Source organism: Caenorhabditis remanei, chromosome V (genome assembly GCF_010183535.1).
Source record: "Caenorhabditis remanei strain PX506 chromosome V, whole genome shotgun sequence".
In the NCBI taxonomy this organism is placed as follows: domain Eukaryota; kingdom Metazoa; phylum Nematoda; class Chromadorea; order Rhabditida; family Rhabditidae; genus Caenorhabditis; species Caenorhabditis remanei.
Window position 1 is genome coordinate 4,075,356 of NC_071332.1, and position 18,793 is coordinate 4,094,148.

At 39.4% G+C, this 18,793-nt stretch overlaps 4 protein-coding genes across 4 annotated transcripts; 2 read left to right on the plus strand and 2 right to left on the minus strand.

The window, feature by feature from the left end:
• Window positions 1-664: 664 nt before the first annotated feature.
• Window positions 665-5,771, plus strand: GCK72_017150 (uncharacterized protein; the record flags this gene model as incomplete). Its single annotated transcript, XM_003096455.2, has 4 exons — window positions 665-796; window positions 841-1,096; window positions 2,225-3,227; window positions 5,531-5,771. The coding sequence occupies 4 exons, from the start codon at window positions 665-667 to the stop codon at window positions 5,769-5,771; spliced, it is 1,632 nt and encodes a 543-aa protein (XP_003096503.2).
• Window positions 5,772-6,013: 242 nt separating this feature from the next.
• On the minus strand, window positions 6,014-8,866 carry GCK72_017151 (uncharacterized protein; the record flags this gene model as incomplete). Its single annotated transcript, XM_053731916.1, has 3 exons — window positions 6,014-6,070; window positions 6,654-7,525; window positions 8,506-8,866. 3 exons carry the CDS (start codon window positions 8,864-8,866, stop codon window positions 6,014-6,016), a joined length of 1,290 nt encoding a protein of 429 aa, XP_053580829.1.
• A 1,306-nt stretch (window positions 8,867-10,172) lies between these two features.
• GCK72_017152 (uncharacterized protein) lies at window positions 10,173-14,810 on the minus strand (the record flags this gene model as incomplete). Its single annotated transcript, XM_053731917.1, has 10 exons — window positions 10,173-10,330; window positions 10,376-10,628; window positions 10,691-10,837; window positions 10,881-11,099; window positions 11,146-11,258; window positions 11,879-12,221; window positions 12,559-12,816; window positions 14,107-14,536; window positions 14,583-14,648; window positions 14,707-14,810. The coding sequence occupies 10 exons, from the start codon at window positions 14,808-14,810 to the stop codon at window positions 10,173-10,175; spliced, it is 2,091 nt and encodes a 696-aa protein (XP_053580830.1).
• A 1,392-nt stretch (window positions 14,811-16,202) lies between these two features.
• GCK72_017153 (uncharacterized protein) lies at window positions 16,203-18,419 on the plus strand (the record flags this gene model as incomplete). Its single annotated transcript, XM_053731918.1, has 5 exons — window positions 16,203-16,400; window positions 16,450-16,537; window positions 16,746-17,077; window positions 17,957-18,269; window positions 18,313-18,419. The coding sequence occupies 5 exons, from the start codon at window positions 16,203-16,205 to the stop codon at window positions 18,417-18,419; spliced, it is 1,038 nt and encodes a 345-aa protein (XP_053580831.1).
• Between the last annotated feature and the right edge of the window lie 374 nt (window positions 18,420-18,793).

Below are 18,793 nucleotides of genomic sequence, written 5' to 3' on the forward strand. Positions count from 1 at the left end.
GCCAAGCGTTTTTCCAGTTTGAATGGAGCGCAGTTGCAACAACAGCTTTTTACAGTGAGACCCTGCAAATTCCGTGGAAAATGGGCGGATTCTGTTTTTGCAACTGCAACATAAAATGCGAATATTTTTTTATAATTCTGCCGGCATCTTAGCAGGTACACTTATTTGTAAAAAAATTATAGCGAAATCCCTTTGCATGAAAAAAACATAATTCGGGAGAAAACTATGTTGCAAAGCAAACTCCGCCTATTTTGGGATCTCAATGTTCAGAATCTTCCAGAAAATTGATTTCATTTTATTTCAATTTTGATTAAAAACCTTATTTTCAATGATTAAAGTCTGGAACGTTGTTTACATGATGTTTTCAAAGACCGCCCATGTTTTCTCGAATTCTTTCATACAAAATTCATGAAAACTGACCTAAGCCTGTCCCCTACGTGTTAATCCTTTCCGTTTACCTACTTCTGTTCTTCACCGCCGCTTCTTCTTCTTCTTCCCTTTGTTTGCTCTTTCTTTGGTCCTTCTCCTCGCCGACCGTTTCACTCTTTACATTTTTCTCAAGTCTCACTTTTTCTTATATATTTTTATATATTTAAGTATTCTTTTAGGTTATGCAGTTCAGTGGGACCTAATCTGGCACAAAAAAAAAGAATAAAAATTCAAGATGGTGTTGGCCGCTGTACTTTCCATGCTACGCTATGTAGCAGGTAGCGATGACCGTGATTTTGTCGATAGACTTCACTCGTATTTTACATGTAATTTGTTAATTGGGTTATCAGTACTAGTATCCTTTAAGGTTTGTTAATAACTTATTTAATTACCCACTAATTTCCATTCCAGCAATTCGGTGGAAAACCGGTGGAATGTCTGGTACCCGATATCTTCAGTAGCAGTTGGGAACAATACGCGGAGAACTATTGCTGGGCCAGTGACACGTATTATGTGCCAACGAATGAGCCGGTCGCAGGGCTCCATATCGATGAAAAGAGACAGAGGAAGATTAGTTATTATCAGTGGGTGCCGTTTTTCTTGTTGCTCGAGGCTGCCTGTTTTCGATTACCCAGTTTGCTATGGAAGTATTTGGCGGGGCACTCTGGTAAGTTTTGTACTTTTTTTTACAAAAAAGTTGTGTAAAAATAAGTTTCAAAGAAATTCAAACATCAATTTCACAATTTCACAGTGATGTTACGGTGTTTGCACAGTTGTTAGCTTCAAAAATATTTATTTTGTGTTAGAGACTTTTTTATGGGGACAGCACAAGGTATGAAAAAAAAAGAAAGTTTTCTTAAAAGTTGGAACTGGAATTGTTAGATTTATAACTGTTTATAACTAAATTTAAAAAATGAGGATAAAACGCGATAAATGACAAATTACTGAGTGCAGAACGATAATGAATGTCTGGCGCGTCGTTGAACCGTTTTGAGATGAGCAGTTAGGCTGTTGCTACTGTAGAAAAATTCCACTTTTTGGCATTTTCCGGTTGTAAAAAAAGGTCAACGAGAAAAAAAACAAGATTTTCTCTCTTGATTTTCTGTTAAAATTGGACAGTTTGGATGGTGCGTCCCGGCATCGCAAATAAACTAAATATCTAAAATTTTATATGTTTCATATTTATCAAATCTAGAGCTCCATTTTTGTAGTTGCCAACTTTTTGATAGCTATTCACGCTTCTGAGATATACGACTTTAAAGATAGGTACCTACAGCGGTGGACAAGAGGAGACGCAGAGAAACAAGAGTGTCTGCTTTCTCTACGTTTCTTGCCCTCACCCTCTGGTCTTAGACAGCGCGTATCTCGGCAGAGTGAATAGCTATCAAAAAGCTTTCAACTACAAAAATGTAGCCTTTTTTTGATCTACCCAACAAATATAAGAATAAAACTTTCCAATCAATCGTAAGAAAGTTACGGGGTGTCAAAGTTGAGTAACTCTTTCATTATGTGTTTCCAGAGCTTCGTTTCAAAAGGAATTGCTAGAGCTGTAATGTTAATGCTTGTGTAACGTCGTATCTTTAAAACTAACAAAGTTAATAAAAATTTGTCAACTACAAAAATGTAGACCTTGTGAGAGAGAGAAAGGAGATGTAGAGAAGTCAAACGTTCTAGCTTCTCTGCGATCTCCCCTTTTCTCGCTTGCAATCTTTGAAGGCGCAGAACTTCAAAACTCGAAATGTTGTTAAAAAATTGCCAATTACAATAAGAAAATTTAATCAAAACATTTTTCCAGGCATCAAAATCAACGAGATCGTAAAACTCTCCTCCGACCCGAACAACATCAAACCCGACATCAAACGAGCCAACATCAAATCCCTAACCGTCCATCTCCAAGGAGCCCTCCGATTTCACCGTCGTCTCCAGAAGAAACAAATCCGACCGCATCGTTTTCTATGGCTATTCAATTTACCGTACTCTGCGTTCTTCGTCACTTCCATGTACCTCTGCACCAAGTTCTTCTACCTTGCGAATGTCTGTCTCCAACTTTTATTTATGAATCGCTTCCTGGAGACCGATAAGTACAAATGGTACGGGTTGGGTGCTCTCGTGGATTTATTGAATGGCACCACTTGGGAGCAATCCGGAATGTTCCCTCGTGTATCATTATGTGATTTCGATGTACGCGTTATGGGAAACATGCAAGAGCATACGATTCAATGCGTGCTGGTCATTAATATATTTAATGAGAAGATATTCATATTGCTTTGGTTCTGGTACCTGGCTCTTCTAATTTTCACCTTTGGATCTTTCTTCTACTGGTTGATTGTCTCATTATGGGGACACTTAAACCAGCGGTTTATAATAAGGCACCTGGAAATGAGTGACATCCAATTTGACTCTTCAGAAGACGGTGCCCCGGAGAAAGTGACAAGATTCATTGATAACTATTTGAAAAGTGACGGTGTCTTTGTGATACGAATGATGACGTTACAATCTGGAGTGATATTCGGCACCGATTTGGTTCAAGAGCTCTGGCGGAATTTCCACGGAACAGAACCCCAATTAAAACGAAGTAACTCTGCGCCTCGAATCGAGGAACGGGAGCAATGGTGGCCAGCTCCCCCTTTAGTGAATCCAATCAACCCGTGGAGATATCGAGACGAGAATCAGGCGAACGCGTTGAGATGGCGACGGGCTCTCGGAGCAAACGTTGATAACACCATTGCGACGCAGGATTTGATGGAGAAGTTGTTGCCGCAGAATGCGCATTTGAGACCGTCCGACGATGAGTTGTTGTGAGTTTTTTTTTGAGCGGGGAGGGAAAAACAGACTTGCAAAATATCGAGTCAAAAATGTGCACAATTTTTAAACAAAATTTTTCGAAAAAAGTTTTTCAAAAAAGGCAAAAATCCTATGTATGCTTGGGTTTTTTATCGATATAAGACGGTCAAAATTTCAAAATTTTTTGCTAGCGATTATATTTTATTAAAAATTGAGAAACTCTGTACTAGCACATATTCATTTCTCAGCTTTGATTCCGTTGAAATATGTGTGAAAAATATCATGTAAGCACAAATCTGCTTCACTTTTGTCTGTTCACGTCATTTTCTGTTCTTTTTTCAAAGTTTATTCGAAAGTACAGAATCGGTATGGATACCGGTTCTGTACCAAGAAACTCCTCCAGAATTGGTATTCATACCTATTCTGTACTCTGCATAAAAGATCACGTGAAAAAAGTTTTTTCTCCAAGTTTATTCGAAAGTACAGAACCGGTATCGATACCAATTCTGTACCATTGTAAGTTCTGTATAAAAGGTCACGTGAAGAATTGAAAATCCACAATTTCAAAGTGTCAAATTTTATTTATGATTATTTTCGCTTACGTGGATTCAAATTTGATGTTCAACTAGTGGATAAACTGGCCAAAATGACAATTTTTGAGGAAAAGTTACCTAGATTCTGTAATTTGATTTTGATCAACTTCACCTTTTCTTATTCAACAACATTAAAAACGTCCTTTTAATGAAATTTGCATAAAAAGGTTTGAAAATGTGTTTTCTTTTTAAGTAAGAGAAGGTAAAGTAAGTTGATCAAAACCTAATTACAGAATCTAGGTAACTTTTCCTCAAAAATTGTCATTTTGGTGAGTTTATCCACTTGATGAACATCAAATTTGAATCCACGTAAGCGAAAATAATCATAAATAAAATTTGACACTTTGAAATTGTGGATTTTCAATTTTTCACGTGACCTTTTATACAGAACTTACAATGCTGTTGTTTGGTACAAAATCGGTATCGATACCGTTTCTGTACTTTCGAATAAACTTGGAGAAAAAACTTTTTTCACGTGATCTTTTATGCAGAGTACAGAATAGGTATGAATACCAAATCTGGAGGAGTTTCTTGGTACAAAATCGGTATCCATACCGATTCTGTACTTTTGAATAAACTTTGAAAAAAGAACAGAAAATGACGTGAACAGACAAAAGTGGAAAACTCTGTGCTTCACGTGCAACTTTTTCTAGCAATTGCCAGTTTATTGCAAAATCGTTCAAATTCAGGGAAATGCTGTATTTTCAGTACAGATTACTCACAGAAAACCATTTTTCAACTAGCTAGCAAAAAATTTTGAAATTCCAACCGTCTTATATTAATAAAAATATTCGAAATTTTGAATTTTTTGGAAAATTTTTTTACTGGTAGTGAGACCCGGTCCGTTGCAAGTCTGGGGAAAAATAATTTTTCAATAATGTAAGATTTTCAGAAAATTGAGTGTATTAGCTCATCATACTGATGTAAATAACCGAGATAATCAGTGTAAGGGATTCGATATGTGGAATGTTGTGGTGTAGTTGTGAAAATTAGGCTCCGCCCCTTTTTGCAAATTTTTCACACGGTTTTCAGGAAAGTTTCAAAAAAGTGTGCGTCGGAATTGCAAAAAGTGGGCGGAGCCTGAAAAAAGAAAATTTCTGAATACCTGTGCAACATTGTGGAAGCTGTTGTGCATTTAACAGAATTAGGCTCCGCCCCTTTTTATTTTCGCCCCACGGTTTTAAGAATTGATGAAAACAATGCGAAAAATCTCCTGTGGCGAAATTGCAAAAAGTGGGCGGGGCCTAAAAATGGAAATTTCTGAAAGGCTGTGCGAAGTTGTGGAAGTTGTGGTGCAATTGAGAGAACTAGGCTCCGCCCATTTTCGCCAATTTTTCGCACGATTTTAAGAACTGGAAAGCATCTTTAAAAGTGTGCATCAGAATTGCAAAAAAATGGGCGGAGCCTGAAAACTGTGAATTTTGGAATGACTACGACGTTGTGGAAGATGTGATGAAACATTAAAAATTAGGCTCCGCCTCTTTTTGCATTTCTGCCGCATGGTTTTAAGAACTGGAAAGTTTCAGAAAAGTGTGCGTCAGAATTGCAAAAAGTGGGCGGAGCCTAAAATGGAAAATTTCTGAATGACTGTGCCCTTTTCGTTGTTTTTGAGATCCCCTTTGTTATGTAAATGGCCTAGAATTCCCCGTCGTCAAATTCTAGGCCACCGATTTTGAATGCCCATGCATGCCCTCGTACGTCCTAAAGCATCTAAATTTTTTCAGAAGACGTTATCCGATTGCCGTGAAAGCGTCCTACATCGACGACGACCAGGAGAGTCAGAAGACGTCAACGGAGCAGAAGAATCAGAATTCTGGTCCGCCTCCTCAACAGCCACCGTCTAATCAATATTCCACTTATTATCGATCCCCCAGTTTTTCAAAACCCCCGGATAGCCGCCCGGTCTCCACGGCCACAGAAAATAACGACACCGCTAAGAAACCCCCGATGAGCACGTTTAAGTAATGCAAGTTTAATTTATGAGGAATTTGCGCTAGAGCGCATTTGCTAACATGACCCATTTTTTGATCATCTGCAGTTAGGCAGTCTAAAAACTACCTCACGTTTCCCTTTTTAGTGCCTTTTTGTTGTATTTGATACCTTTTCCCCGGTTTTTTTGTGTATTCATAATTCATAATCCGTTATTGATTTCATATCTCAAAAATTTTCACTTGTTAATATTTTATGCATAATAAACATAATAATAATTACTTGGATTGAAGTGACTTGGCAAATCCGACACGTTGGGTTCCAACATCGTAGATCTGAAATTAAAATTATGAATAAAGAAACCGCGGCTCTACATTTAGACGCCCCAAAAAAACATTTGGATGCCCCAAAAAACATTTGGACGTCCCGAAAACCACCGTTTAGACGTTTCAAAACCCGTTTAAACGTTCCAAAAATGTTTAAACGTCCAAAAATACATTTAGACGTCCCAAAAAACGTTTACAACGTCCCAAAAAACGTTTTGACGTCCCAAAAAACGTATAGAACGTCCCAAAATACATTTAATCGTAATTTTGGCATCCAAAAATGCTCAGAAAAGTTTAAACGTCCCAAAAATGTTTAAACGTCCCAAAAAACGTATAGTTCGTCCCAAAAAACGTATAGAACGTTCCAAAAAACGCGTACACGTCCCTTGAAACACTGAGACGTCCCTCAAAACATTCAACGTCCTTTGGGGTTCCAAAAATGGTCAGAAATGTTTGGACGTCCCAAAAAACGTTTAGAACATCCCAAAAAACGTATAGAACGTCCCAAAAAACGTATAGAACGTCCCAAAAAACGTAAAAGAACATCTAAACTGGAATAGAGTCAAAACCGCTTGCGAGCCCAAAAACTCACATTACAATACTGACGGATGAATGGATCTCCGAGAATCCATGATGGTCCGAAGCCTCCGCTGCTGAATGGGAAGATGGCAAAGATGCAATTGCTGCTTCCATCTCCCAATGGGATAATCGTATTGGAGGAGTCAATATTGTACACCTGCGCTCCGATAGTGATATCAACAGTGTTGATCTTGGCGTTACATGGGATGATGTACACTCCATAGTCGTCTCTCCACGTGGCTCCGACGGCGTCAGCGATTCCTTGCACAAAGGCTTTTGGTCCTCCGATCAAAGAAGTTCCGGTGTCGGAGATAACCTGCCATCCCTTAGAAGATCGATAGCTTCCTGATCCGATAGCACTCATCTTGAATTGATAATAAGTGGCACTGGACAATGGTTGATAAGCGATCACTGGTCCGCAGTTTGTTGTGTCAATACCTCCGTAGGTGTAGATTCCTCCTTTCACTCCGTTTTGATCTCCCTCATGCTCCAAGAAGACGGTGAAGACTGGAAGGTCGACAAGGTTTTGGTTGATGGCGTTGATGAATGGAGGTGTGATTTGATCTACAGCAATCGATTTGAACGCGAGTCCAAGGATTCCGTCGAGTGGTTGACCCTCGAAGAAGGCAGCCAAAGAGGTTGCTTGTCCGAAGATGGTGTTTGGCACGGCGAGTTGTGGCTCTCCGATTCCTCCGAAAGTGATGGTGTCCTGTCCGAGGAATCCTCTAGCGGATCCAGTACCGTACTCGATGATGAAGCTTCTTCCGTTGGATTTATAGGAGGTCGATTTGGAGGCGTCGAATTTCGCCTGGAGGAGACAAGAGTCGGTGTAGTTTGGTCCGGCTCCGCAGCATGCTTGGTCGTCGCACTCGAATTGGCACAGGACTGAAATAAATTGTGTTGTTAGTGAAACAGGAAAATCATTAGCTTCTTATCTTTACTATTGTAATAAAAAGTTTCGTGAACAGGATTCGAAAATTTTTATTACGACTGACCGAAAATACATTTGGGTGGGCAAATACGTCACTATCTACAAATTTTATCGTTAGAACCGGAGCTATGTAGATCAAAATGTCAAATTTTGATCAATTAATGAACAGTTAAATGGTCAGAAATCTCTTTGTTTTGAGAAAATCACAGTATCTGTGGAGACGCGGAGAAGCTAGAGTGTCTCGTTTCTCTGCGTCTCATCAAGTTGCCTTGTTGTCGGATAATTTGATATTCTGTCAGTGTACAGAACAGGTGTAGGTCTTTATTTTTGTAGTTGATCACTTTTTGATATCTCTACTAGCTTCCGAGATACAGGCCTCTGAAGCTACGCTATCGAGGCAAATAGAGTGAAGAGACGCAAAGAAGTTAGGGGGACTCGTTTCTCTGCGTCTCCTCGTTTAACGCTGTTGTCTGATAGCGTTATACTTGGTCAGTGTACAAAACAGGTGTAGCTCTTTATTTTTGTAGTTAATCACTTTTTGATATCTTCGCTAGCTTTCGAGGTACAGGTTTCAAAACAAGCACACAGAGAGGAGACACAGAGAAGTTAGAGTGTCTCGTTTCTCTGCGTCTCCTCAGGTAGCCTTGGTGTCTGTTGGTTTCATATTTGGTTAGTGTACAGAACAGGTATAGTTCTTTATTTTTGTAATTGATCACTTTTTGATATCTCTGCTAGTTTTGGAGTTACGGACCGTAAAAGTTGACTGACAGAGCACAGAGGGGAAGGAGACACAGAGAAGCTAGAGTGTCTCGTTTCTCTGCGTCTTTTCTCCTCTCGCTCCACTCTTCAATACCGTGTATTTCAAACCCTAGCAGAGTTATCAAAACGTGGTCAACTACACAAATGTAGAGCTATTCTTTATCTACAAACTCACTTCCATGGCAAGTTGGAACAGCGGAGCAGTTCTCTGGCTTTGTTCCACAAGTGATATCAGGAATCCACAAGTTGGATGATCCAGTATCCAAGATCACCTTGAACTGTTGTTGTGGGGTACCAATGGTGATGTTTCCGACGTAAGCCTCATCCTCATAATCGTTAACGTATTGTCCGACGGCGGCAGCGACTTGTTGCTTATCCATCATGAATCGACGGATCTCACGCTCCTTACGGTACTCAACCCATCTTCCCTCACGGATCAGACGGTTTCTGTATGGCTCGATTTTCATGAGAGGGATTTGGACGACGGCGGCGAGGGCGCATGCCACAAGGGCCGCTAACAAGATGAGGTTCTTCATACCTGGAAATATACCGTCTTGGATCTTAACAATATAAAAAAAAGAAAGGAAAAAGAAACCGGAACACAAAAAAAGTAGTAAAAAGAAAAGTGAAATCGAAATGAGTTGATGCTGAACTGAAATGAAATTGCATAACGCAAGCAAAATTGGTTATCTAAATTAATAAAGACGCTATTAAAATTGGTGATAAGCGCTTCATAATGTGTACGATAAGGGTGCCGATTCCGGTGTCTTACAAAGTACAGTGACACGCGAGGAATCATATTAAAATGATATCAGTTTTGGCATTATTGGTGGGTGAACAAATGTACATTAGGTTTGATGGCTTGTATCAGAAAGAGAAATTGTCGGATTTGAGAAATTGTTTGGCTCATTGTATAGGAATGATCTGGATATTCATTTTTGTAGTTGACAACTTTTTAATAGGTCTTCAAGATTTTGAGATAGGCGCCTTTAAAGTTAGAAAGACGGAGACGTGAAAGAGACGCCGGCAGTCAGACACTCTAGCTTCTCTGCGCTCTCTCTTTTGACCTGACGTTTCCAAACTTTGTAAGTATATAGTATTGATCCATATCTTTATTTTTGCAGTTGATAACTTTTTGATATCTCTTCTAAGTTCTGAGATATGCGCCTTTAAAGTTCGAGGGATAGAGTGAGAGAGGGTGCAGAGAAGCTAGTGTGTCTTTTTTTCATTTTTCATGACGGATGTTGGGAATATTGAATCACAGAGTTGTTTTACCACAGACTTCTCAAAAATCGGCTCGGAATCAAAGATAGCTACTAAAAATAAGATTTTTAACAATTTTGAAATTTATCGAAAATTTTGAGTAAAAGTGCCGGACCGGACCGGCCGGTGACATTTCTTGTTTTTTTACAACAAAATTCTTCTAAAACTACCTTACAATTAGTCGATTTTGAAGACATATAGTCAGATGTGTCCTCATATTCAAAATTCTTGACTTTGTATTTTTCAAGATCAGATCTTCATTTTTGCAATTTACAGCGTTTTGATAGCTGCTCTAGGTTTCGAGATATGCGCCTTTAAAGTTAGGCAATTTTAGGAAAGAGAGAGCAAAAGAGAGAGAGGGCGCAGACATCTAGAGTGTCTGGCTTCTCTGCGTCTCTCTGACACGTCTCAAGTTTCAAAGCGTTATATCTCAAAAATGTGAATAGCTAATTAAAAACTGTCAACTACAAAAATGTAGAGCTAATTTTGATCTACACAACCAATATAAATTTGGAGCCACTTGAAGATTAATGTTGCTTGCAATCTTTATATGAAAACTATTATTTTTAAACAACAACTTCAATTCATATGAGCCGAGAATCCCATTCTCTGCCTTCCCATATCATACAACGAGCAATATTCCCGATGGAACGGGTCTCCAAGAACCCAAGACGGTCCGAACCCATTATTCGACAGTGGAAGGATAGCGAACATGCAGATATATCCAGTTTTGTTGGCTGAAAATTGGAAATCACTGGTATAATACAGGATACAAAACTTACGATAAGGCACAATAAGATTTTCAGCAGTCACCGGGTAGATCGTCCCACCAATCGTGAAATTCACCATTTGAGTTGTGACCTTCGGCTCGCAAGGTATCCAGTAGGTGTCCGTGTAGGTGTCCCATTTAGCACCCACTGCATCAGCGATCCCTGCGATAACTCCAGCGGGTCCGGTGATGAATGAGTTTGCGGTGTCCGCCAAGGCAGTCCATCCTTTACTAGAGTAGTATTTGCCAGCGGAGACCAGTGTCAGCTGAAATTATTTATTTTAATTTTTAGTTTTTTGATTTTCCGGAGTATACTCTAGTCTCTTACATAAAACTGATAAGCGGCGTATGTAGTCATCGGGTGGTATTCATTGACCACTTTACAATTCGTGGTGTCACGTCCTCCATACGTGATTTGTCCGGCGCCATTAGGACCCTTCTCGAGGTACACATGGAATACAGGGGCTACGATATTCTGGAAACCAGAAATTCAAAGTTGTCTAGCCGTGAAAAGTTACATTTTCATAAGCATTGACAAAGGGTGGCACTATATCTTGTTGAGCGTTCCATTGGAAACCCAATCCCATGATACCATCGATATTGGTCTGCTCAAAAAACGTTGGAAAGCATACTGCTTGCGCTACAGTAACACCAGGTACCACCAGCTGGTTATCAGACATCCCTCCGAAGCGAACCGTGTCATAGCCCAACAAGCCATTGGCATTGTCCACGCCGTACTGAAAATAACTGTATCTGATCGGCAAAAGTCTTGCGGAAACTCACATCAAAACGGAATGAGTTCCCAAATTTCACATAAGAAGTAGATTTGGAGGAATCGAACTTGTTTTGAGTAGTGCAAGAGGCTGTGGTGTTTGGACCGCCGGGGACACAGTAACCTGTAGATCACAAATAATTTTATATTTTTGTAGTTTACAGTTTTTTGATAAGAGTTGTAGTTAGCGAGATAGAACGGTTTAAAATTGGCGGTGCCGCCGCGAAAGGGAGAGAGAGGGAGAGGGCGCAGAGAAACGAGAGTGTCTGACTGTCTGCGTCTTCACTCTCATTCTTCATAAAAGGGTTTCGTAGTTATAGATAGAATTTAAAAGAAAACGAAAGAATCACTTGTAAAAAATGTACTTCAGTGGAACGAATTTCCAGAAAAGGGTGGTGCGCTTTTAACAGGCCCTACATATATCCAGACTAGTATCGGCGGATTAAATTTATAATGACTGTGTAGATCAAATTGAGATCTTCATTTTTGTAGTTGACAACATTTTGATAGCTATCAACGTTTTTGAGATATGAAGTCTCAAAGTTTGGTTGGCGAGAGTGAGAGACGCAGAGAAAGCAGACACTCTCGTTTCTCTGCGTCTCCTCCTCCCCTTTTCTCAACAACCCAACTTTAAAGGCGCATATCTCGAAAGCGTGAACAGCTATCAAAAAATTTCCGACTACAAAAATGTAGAGCTAGATTTGATCTTCATACCTAACTGCAATTTTTGTCCCTTCAACTCACTCCCATAACAAGTAGCATCTCCAGACACCGGTCTTCCACACGACAACGGCTCCATTCCACATGTAGAATCTGGGATCCAGAAGTTCGACGACCCAGTATCCATCACCACCCGAAATTCTTGTTGGGGTGTGCCCACGGTAATTTTCCCAACGTATCCAGCGGTTTCATAATCGAAAAGGCTACCGGAATAGGCGGCGGAAAGGCTTCGAATTCTGTTTTTGAACTCCTTGTAGTCCTTCCATTTCCCTTCTCTCATAAGCTTGAATCTCAGGGATTCAACTTTTTCAAGCGGGATTTGAAACAAAGAATAAGCTGCTATAATAGAGACCAAGAGAATCAAAAACTGAAAATACATCATTTTGAGTTGTAGATCAAACTATCGGTCAAACTTTTATACGCAGTTTAGTTCACATAGATAACAATAAAAATGACGACAAATAAATTACACAATATGTGACAAATGACTAGAAAGTGTAAACTAGAGAAGAGTTATAGTTAGAGAAGATCAAAAAATTCCGGTGTGAATAGGCGTTTTCCGGATTGCGGGTACAGAATACTGTCGAGAAATATCATCTTGCGAGGCGAAATTCTGTGGAGAGACACAAATTTCTCTGATATCAATGAGCCATTCTGGAAGAAGTCACATATTTGGATTTAGGCCCCGCCCCTTCCCCTCTTACCCTCAACGGATAGTAATGATAGCCTGCTGGCACCTCTCTCATCTCACTCGGTCTAAACGGCACAAATCGATGGAGCCCATTTGAATCTCTAGTATCTGCTGGAAGAATCCCCATTGAAGCAAGACACCGTGCCATCCCACGGTCCTCCGCCCAGTCGTATGGACAGAGTTGCTCGTCGTGATAGAGGTGCTCTACGAATAAGCGGACGGCGGCGTTGGAGAGGATGTATCCGGAACCGCCAGAGTTGTAACCGCCTTCCTGGAAGAGGGTTGGGGATAGATTGGTTCGTTGGTATACGTTAGTTCTTCCCCGGGTTACTGTAGCTTCTATGGGTGGCTGTAGCTACGAAGCTACATTACTGTAGCCTACCCTGGTCTACGATAGCTAAAAAGGTTACTGTAGTTTTTTTTCTGATTACACTACGGTATGTCGGTTTTGAAACGATTTCCGGGTTATATAGATCTTGGCATTGCTGAAAAAACTTTTGGTCCAGGTTTGACTAGGGTAGGCCCAGAACTTTCAGGTCTTAAGGGTTTTCTTAATGATAGAAAGCTTAGATCACGAGGATTCTGAATCTGTTCTAGCGGTGGACGGAGCCGAGATACCAGGTAGCCAGGTTTTGCTCTGAAATTGTTGGTCCTTCCTTTTAGTTAATGAAAATTACATCATTAACAACTTGAAATCATGAAGATTCTGAATATGTTTCCAAAATTTTGAACATGAGAGAATAAACAGAGTTACGGGGATTTTTGGGAGAGAGGGGTGGGGCGTATTTAAGTGAAACATTTGAATTTTCCCCCAGTTGATTCATTTAGCCATTGCACAATTTTTCGAAACAAAATCTGAGTCTCCACACGGTCAGCAAACTAAACATACCGATCTTACTCCAGGTAGAACCATCTTTAACGGTTCTAGCCAAAAAATTAACTAGATTTTTGAAATCCTTATTAATTTTTGGACCTGTTCATCCAAATTTATTTCCCGGCGGTTCTGTTTCGATAGAGCGCGGTTTTAAGAAGCGTGTCGTGCTAATATGCCCCTCAATCTCAAATCAAATCAAATCTTTCCATTACCTACAGTACCGGACAAAAAGGTATCAACTTTCGCTGTTTTCAGTGGAAAATGACCAACTTTGAGAGTGTGTCATAGTAATTCTGAATGTCACACCATAAAAATTTTTATTCAATCATATAGATTGAACGTAGAGCTCCATTTTTGTAGTTGACAACTTTTTGGTACGGACGCTCCCTAGAGAGTTACGGTCATTTTAAGACGACAGCTCAAAAATCGCACTATTTTGCACTGAAATAGCTCGATTTGAGGGAAAAATTACTTTGTCGATATGTAACTTGCTAGGAAGTGTCCGTACAAAAAAATTGTCAACTACAAAAATAAAGCTCTACGTGCAATCTATATGATTCATTAAAAATTTTCTTGGTGTGACAATCAAAATTACTATGGCACACGTTCAAAGTTGGTCATTTTCCACTGAAAACAGCGAAAGTTGATACCTTTTTGTCCGGTACTGTAAGATATCCTAAACCTTACCAAAAAAGGTTTCATCCTATACCCTAAAAACAGGGGCTCCGTCGCATCCAGTGTATCCAAGTACTCTTTCAAATGATCCATCGCAAAATAGTTATCATCATCCGCCTTCAGATACCAATCGAAATCCTTTGAAATATAAGCATAAGAGTAGTAAAACCCGAGAAGTGTCTTCCGGAACAAGTCGTAATACGAGTCTTCCAGATTCCGATAAACCGTGGTAAATGGCATTTTAGGGTCAGGCAGTGGGGTTTTCGAGAAGAACCGCCCATTGTCACATCTGGAGAGCCACGTGGCGGCTACCGATGGCACACGATCCTTGTAATATTTTTCAGAGGTCTCCACAAAACATAAAAGTTGTCCAGTCTTTGGTAAATTATAAGTGGAAGCAGAGTTCTCAATGCCACGTGTCAGTTTGTTAACGTTACGGGATCTGGAATCATCGGACGTGTGGTAAGGATTACTGTAGGGGCACAAACCTTGGAAAATATTCTCTAAATGGATGAATTAAAGCGGGGAAATGAGTATAGAGATCGGCGGGGATTCTGAAAATTCTGTGTACTGAAAATAGTACCAGGAATTTAAAAAAACCTAAGGACTCACAAAAAATTATGGTGAAACGGAAAAACTATCAAATTCATCAGAGCTGCTCCCAATAAAAAGTACAAGGCGACTCGATCCAATCGATCTGCTTCATGTTTTCTCATGACCGTATATTTTTGAAGAACAGAATAAGGGTGTGTGTATAAGTGTCTTGAAAGAGAATACCGACATTTCGAAAAAAACATTTGGGTGTGACCACACTTTGTGAGGGAAGAAGGACATCAAGATATCCAAGCATCGGTTTCTCGGAAATGTTCATTTATGCAAACCTATTAAAAGAAGATGGATGATCATAATGGGGACTTGAAACGAAAAGTATATGGAGATTTGGGTTAAGTGGTGTTCAGAATAGATGTAGATGTCATATGTAATGCGTTGGAGGAGGTTAATAACTAGAATTCAAATATATACGAAAACATCTTTAAAAACTCAAATTGAGGTGCCATTAGCAAAGCAAATTTAACACATTATATTTTTTTTCTAAAAAGAGATATCAAAAAGTAGCCAACAGACAAAATATAGCTGAATATTTATAAAATATTTCTTTAGTTGGAAAAAATTTGATAGCTCTCAAGGCAGTTGAGATATTGTGCTCTAAACTCTTCCTTCTGCGGGTACCTCTATTAGAGGTTTTGCGGTAAACCAGAAAAACAAATGGGGTTTATTTAATCATTATCAGTTGAAGCATGCTGAAATTAAAGCCTTTTTTGAATGAATTAAATGAAAAATGGACCAATTTAACTGCAAAATTAACGAAGTCCCCAAGCGGCAGTCTTTGTGCAAAAAAATCATTGAAATATCTAAAAACACCCTCTGACGTCAGGTATAGAAAAGAAAAATTCTACTTTTTCCATTTTTAACTTATAATCTTCTGAATTTGAAGTCTCCCAACTAAACAACAAATGATTATATTATTACAAACTTATGCTAGTTGTATAGATCAAACCTAGATCTTTATTTTTTCAATTGACAACTTTTTGATAGCTATTCACGCTTTCGAGATATGCGCCTTTAAAGGTGGCCACCGATGCAATATGAGAGAGAGGAGGGCACATAGAAACTAGAGTGTCTTACTTCTCTGCGTCTCTCTCTCTCTCTCTCGCCCACCAATCTTCGAAGCCGCTTATCTCAAAAGCGTGAATAGCTATCAAAACGTTGTCAACTGCAAAAATGTAGCCCTATTTTTGATCTACGCACTCATTCTAATTTCGACACCGTGGGATAATTGGTGTTGACATAACCCACGTTCCAATCGAAGCTGTTATTAAAAACTACAATCTTCTGATTTATCTTCTGATTAACCCCAAGGGCTTCAAGTTCACTATACGATTTTCTAAAACGATTCCTTCGTAGATCACAAGATTATACTTAATATAATTATCTATTTCCGAGTAATTCTCATATTTCTAAAAACACGAAAACCTTAGGGATTACCCACCTATGTATATATAAACCCTGTCAACTAGACTGGAGGCGTATTCCATTTTTATTATATCATGGACTTGTCCGTCTTCTCCTCCTTCCTCAAAATCACTCAAACTATTGGAACATGTATTGCAAACCCTTTAAATCTCTTTTTGATCTACCTTATCTGTACAAGATCCCCAAAGAAAATCGGGAACTATAAGTATCTTATGATCTACGTCTCGTTCTATGAGATATTGTTTTCTGTGATTGCAATTGTGACGGAGCCGGTAAAAAAGTACCAAAAGGGAGGTCTGGAATCGAATTGTTTTAATTCAGCTTTTACACTCTTTCACGACTCGAGTCATAGTTATCGTCAAAGCGAAGGGATCAATGTTCAGCAGAGAGATATGCTCGATTTTGGATTGTAAGTATAAATTGTCAAGTGCGCTCCACTGAACAAAGAAAACAGTTCGGTAGAGCGCACTTGCTATTTCATTTTTATGAAATAGCTGTTACAGGTTTGATGTGTGCAATGTATGGAAGTTCTATGAATGTGTTTGCCCTTCATTTTTTATATCGATACGTTTCTCTTTTTCCGTAAGTTTTTTTAAAATTTAATTTTTACAATTTAGGTCGGTCCTTACTGGCCTGGCCTGCCACAAGTCTGCCGTCAATTGTTTATTATTTTAGAAAAGCGAGACGAGTGTTCGACGGAATGCGAATTATCTTCTGGCTTCTAATCCCCCAGGTGTATGGTGTCGTCTGGCTTGTCACCTACTATTTGGTGTTCCGTGAGACTCCTGAATACACACAATTCATTCGGAAAGCGATTCTGGAGAATTTGGATATTGATGTGGATGATGTGGTGTATGTCGGACCATATTATTATATGGAGGATAAGGATGGGATACATGACTTGGATTGGACAGCGTTCTGGTCGATGGCGATTGTGTGGTTTTTGATAGTAAGTTGGAGAAAGTATAGAAAAAGTTTGAAGCTACACTTTTGTAGTTGACAACTTTTTAATAGCTCTTCACGTTTTTGAGATATGCGTTTTGGAAAATTAATGAGAGCGCAGAGAACCTAGAGTGTCTGACTGTCGCGTCTCTTCTTCTATTTGTACAACTTTGAGCGACTGTATCTCAAAAGCGTGAAGAGCTATCAAAAAATTGTCAACTACAAAAATATTATTGAGATCTAGATCTCCGTTTTTGTAGTTGACAACTTTTTGATAGCTATTCATGGTTTTGAGATACAGTCGCTCAAAGTTGAACAGTGAGAAGAATAGACGCAGATAATCAGACCCTCTAGTTTCTCTGTGTCTCTCTCATTGTCAGTTGTTGCACAGCAAGCATTATTTAAAGGTGCATACCCACTTCAAAGATTGTGGTATGCGCCTTAAACGATTTATAAGTGAGGGAGAGAGCGCAGAGAAGCTAGAGTGTCTGACTGTCTGCGTCTCCTTCGCGAGGCGGCAACCCATCTTCAAGCCGTCATATCTCAAAAGCGTGAAGAGCTATCAAAAAGTTGTCAACTACAAAAATGTTATTCAGATCTAGATCTTTATTTTTGCAATTGTCAACTTTTTGACAGCTCTTCACGCTTTTGAGATGCGGTCGCTCAAAGTTATAAAGTGAGAAAAAGAGACGCAGCCAGTCCGACACTCTAGCTTCTCTGCGTCTCTGGATGCAACCAAAACTATAAAAAGGCTTATCTCAAAAGCGTGAACAGCTATCAAAAAGTTGACAACTACAAAAATGAAGCTCTAGTTTTGATCTACACGCCCAATTTAATTTTCGTACTATGGGTTCGTGGCACGTCTTCAAAAACTGACAATTTCCAGATGTCCTCAGCGTTCACCGTTTTCATTTGTGGCTACGGCTGCTACGTGAAAATTGTCATTGGTCTCGCGACTTCTACCAACTCCTCCCAAACAAAGTCAATTCAAAACCAATTATTCTACGCCTTGGTCATCCAGTCAGCAATTCCCTTCCTCTTAATGTACATCCCCAGTTCTATCGTCTTGTTCTGCACTTTAATCCAACAAAATGTGGGGAGTGCCAGCTTATTTATCAGCTATTCTATAGCTATCTATCCAGTAGTTGATCCCCTTCCCTCACTGTTTATTGTCAGGAATTATCGGAAAGCGATTACAGGTAAGAACAGGAAAATATTTTTGAAAAACTTTGGGCGTTTCAGAAATGTTCACCTGTATCTGTAGTTGTGGAACCAAGAAAAATGAGACCAAGGAACCAACAGTACAATTGGCTATTAGAAATCGGACACAGATGTCATCAAGGATTTAGGATTACTGTAGAATTTGGAAAGTGTTTAGCGCAACCACTAGATGACTTATTATTCCAAGTTTTGTAGAGTGAGTAGATCAAATCTAGAACTTTATTTTTGTAGTTGACAACTTTTTGATAGCTATGTATGCTCTTGAAATATGCGCCTCCAAAGTTAGGTGGCTAGAAGCGAGAGAGGGCAGAGAAGCGAGAGTGTCTACCTTCTCTGCGACTCGTCGACACCTACCAAACTTTGAAGACGCATAATTCAAAAGCGTGAATAGCTATTGAAAAGTTGTCAACTACAAAAATATTGTTGAAATCTAGGTCTTCATTTTTTTAGTTGACAACTTTTTGATAACTCTCCACCCTTTTGTGATATGCGCCTCCAAAGT